This window comes from Fusarium proliferatum, assembly GCF_900067095.1.
Source record: "Fusarium proliferatum ET1 genome assembly, contig: FPRO_scaffold005, whole genome shotgun sequence".
Lineage (NCBI taxonomy): Eukaryota > Fungi > Ascomycota > Sordariomycetes > Hypocreales > Nectriaceae > Fusarium > Fusarium proliferatum.
In genome coordinates this window covers 3080387-3083404 of record NW_022194794.1, presented here as the reverse complement: position 1 = coordinate 3083404, position 3018 = coordinate 3080387, and the positions used below count along the sequence as shown (strand labels likewise).

At 57.0% G+C, this 3018-nt stretch overlaps 2 protein-coding genes across 2 annotated transcripts; both read left to right on the top strand.

The window, feature by feature from the left end:
- Nucleotides 1-543: 543 nt before the first annotated feature.
- Nucleotides 544-1321, top strand: FPRO_11290 (uncharacterized protein; the record flags this gene model as incomplete). Its single annotated transcript, XM_031232345.1, has 3 exons — nt 544-782; nt 825-1078; nt 1101-1321. 3 exons carry the CDS (start codon nt 544-546, stop codon nt 1319-1321), a joined length of 714 nt encoding a protein of 237 aa, XP_031082292.1.
- A 123-nt stretch (nt 1322-1444) lies between these two features.
- FPRO_11289 (uncharacterized protein) lies at nt 1445-2602 on the top strand (the record flags this gene model as incomplete). Its single annotated transcript, XM_031232344.1, has 2 exons — nt 1445-1601; nt 2298-2602. The coding sequence occupies 2 exons, from the start codon at nt 1445-1447 to the stop codon at nt 2600-2602; spliced, it is 462 nt and encodes a 153-aa protein (XP_031082291.1).
- Between the last annotated feature and the right edge of the window lie 416 nt (nt 2603-3018).

Genomic DNA, 3018 nt, shown 5'->3' with positions numbered 1-3018 from the left:
CGGCCGAAGAAAGTGCGTGGCGTCCTCCGCCGGCTCAGCAAAGAACAACGGGAACCAGAGGGCCTGAGACGTACCGACAACGTCACTTGGATTCACAACCAGAATCCCACATAGAAATCCGACAAGACACGACCGAGCTGCTGAGGGACGATACCCCAGCAGACGAACGTCCAGACGCTCGAGACTCGAGCCCGGCCGGCGTCACGAGCACCTTCGTGCATAGGTGGCCACCGCCCCCAGGGCGGGTTATGAAATGGAGGAGCCCGAGCATCCTAGACCAGGCTCGCCAGAAAGCGTCGAATTGTACTCATTACTCGTCCTCATGACCAGGAATAGATATTCGCAGACACGAAAGAACGACAGGAAGCCGCTAAGTCGCATTGCAACCCCCGACTGCGCTCTGGCACTGGCTGACTCGGAACGATATGACATCGTGCTCCTGCAGGAGCCGTGGACAGCCCATACGAAAACGCCTTGCTTGACAGACCCACTACACCTCACCCAGTAGAGTCCTGGGACAGTAACGATACTCGACCTAGAGTGATGACATATGTCCGACGAGACCCAAGGCTTCTCGCTGACCAGATACGACCGTTCCAGACTCGCGATATTCTCTGGATCACAATCAATGGCGTGACTGTAGTCAACTTCTACCGCCAGAACGACGAAAGGGATGCCCTTGACACGCTGCTCCGATGGCCGCCCGGAAGCTGCCTCGTCGCTGGCGATTTCACTGAACAACGCAGAAGGGCAGACTACGGACCGCGGCCAAGAGATTGCCGGTTGGGCATCAGAGAATGACATCGACCTGCTTAACACTTTAGATATCCCACCAAACCCCGAACACAATCGCTTTTGCCAACATCCCACTTGCTGAAAGCCACTGTTGAGGACCATTCCCGTCGCCACTTCACCCTCAGCTTGACTCTCCCCAACATAAAGCCCGCTCCACTACAGCCGGGCAAGATTCGAGTGACGACAGAAGATGAGCTTAAACGATCCGTCGAGACCGTAGAGCTTGAGCCACAGAGACCCCCTCAGAGATTCAACGCCCGCGGAGCTGGACAATTGTTCACTTGTAAATCTGCTAACATCAGCAGCGAAGGCAGTGGGTCGGCCCTCACGGAAAGGTGGCTGCCCAGCTCCATGGTGGACAGAAGAGTGCGCCTGTGCGGCGGCTGCATTCGGCCTCAAGAGACCCCCTAGCTTCAATCAGGATGTTAAGATCGCCAAGAGAGACTTTCATCGCGTGGTCCGCCGAGCAAAACGAAAGTACTGGCGGGAACTCATCGATAGCTTCTCCAGCGCAGTGCTGTCTTAAGCCGTCGGGGCAAATCCGGGGCCTTCCAGCCGCCTCCCCTGCAGGTCGACGACGCTGTATACGAAACTCAGATGGACAAGGCGAGCGCACTTCGGGGAGCGTTACTGGAACGCGGAACTTCTGATGACGATATTGACCCGAACGTCTCCTCCTCGATCGATCACATTCTCACCCGAGTCCCTAGACGAGGCACAGCATGCGACTATCCATACAGGCAATACTTCCCCTGGGGCGGATAGCATCACCGTCAATCTTCTCAAACCCGGGTGGCACATCGTCGGTACGTGTTTGTTCGAAAGGTGCCTTCTTGGGTCATCACCCGGAACCATTCAAGCAGGCGGAGGTGGTCATGATCGCGAAGCCGGGACGACGAGACCTCACAAAGCCAGGGGCTGGCGACCATCTCCTTGCTCTCCTGTCTCGGAAAGGGGCTGGAAAGATTGATCGCTCGCCGCTTGGCGTGGGCAGCTGTTCACTATGGGCCTTCAAAAGCGGCGCTCCCCCAAAGGTCGGCAACAGACCTGGTGACCGCCTTGATCCACGATATCGAAGAAGCATTTGCACGCAAGAAGGTGGCCACCCTGGTCACGATGGATATCCAAGGTCCCCTTCAACCGTGCGAAGAGACTAGTCTTGCGTCTCCGTGAACAGGGCTGGCCCGACCATCTCGTCAGATGGGCTGAGTCCTTCATGAAGGATCGTTCAGCCCGCGTGAGGTATCAAGAACCCTCACGCCCTTCGCTCCTCTCCAGTGTGGACTGCCTCAAGGCTCACCAGTATCGCCCATCCTCTTCCTGCTCTACACTGAGCCAATCCACCGACTAGGCAACCCCAGGGCCGCTTCGGCTACGCAGACGACACGGCTATCCTTTCTATAGGCGACACAATAGATGAAACCACTGCACCGGCCTCCAGCTCCATCGGCGAGATGGTTCGATGGGGTGCAGCAAATGGCGTTTCGTTTGACCCGAAAAAGACCGAAGTCATGCACTTCTCTCGCAGCAACCTCAGGACCACGCCGGCTATCGCCACGGCGATGTCGAGAAGCCCCCCGAGCCAGCCTACCGGCGGGTGGGTGACAGCAGGCTACCGTTCCGCGTTCACGTCGAAAAGTGGGCGGCCAAGGCGCATGCCGTCGCCTATCATCTACGGGGTCTCGCCAACACGAAGGCCCTCCCAAGCCGTGAAGTGCCGTCATGGCTTGTGTCGAGCCGGTACTATTGCATGGATCTGAAGCCTGGTACCCGGGCACCACCAGACCGCGATGGAGTCAGCCTATAGAGACACGCCATCGAGCAATCAACATCTCATACAAAGAATGAACAAGGCCTTACACCAGTCCATGAGAGCCATACTGCCCATCTGGAAAACGACGCCCATCACCATCCTCCACCCCGAGAGCGCCATACCCGGACTTGGAAAAACGGCGATGGAGATTCTCCGCGCGGCTCAAATCACTTGACGACGCTCATCCTCTTGTGCGGAGAACGTTGCCAACCCTACTACTACCACGATTCATAAAGCGAAGGTATCAACAGGCAGAAAATAGCTTTAGAACACGACTCCGACGCACAGATGAGCTTCTTGTCTCGTGCAGGCGTCCTAAGCTCCTCCAGAAACGCTTCCAACAAGAAGAGATGCCACCCTTGCAGACAGCATCAAAGGAGAAGACAGCCAAGGCCTTTCTCCGCTGGGTC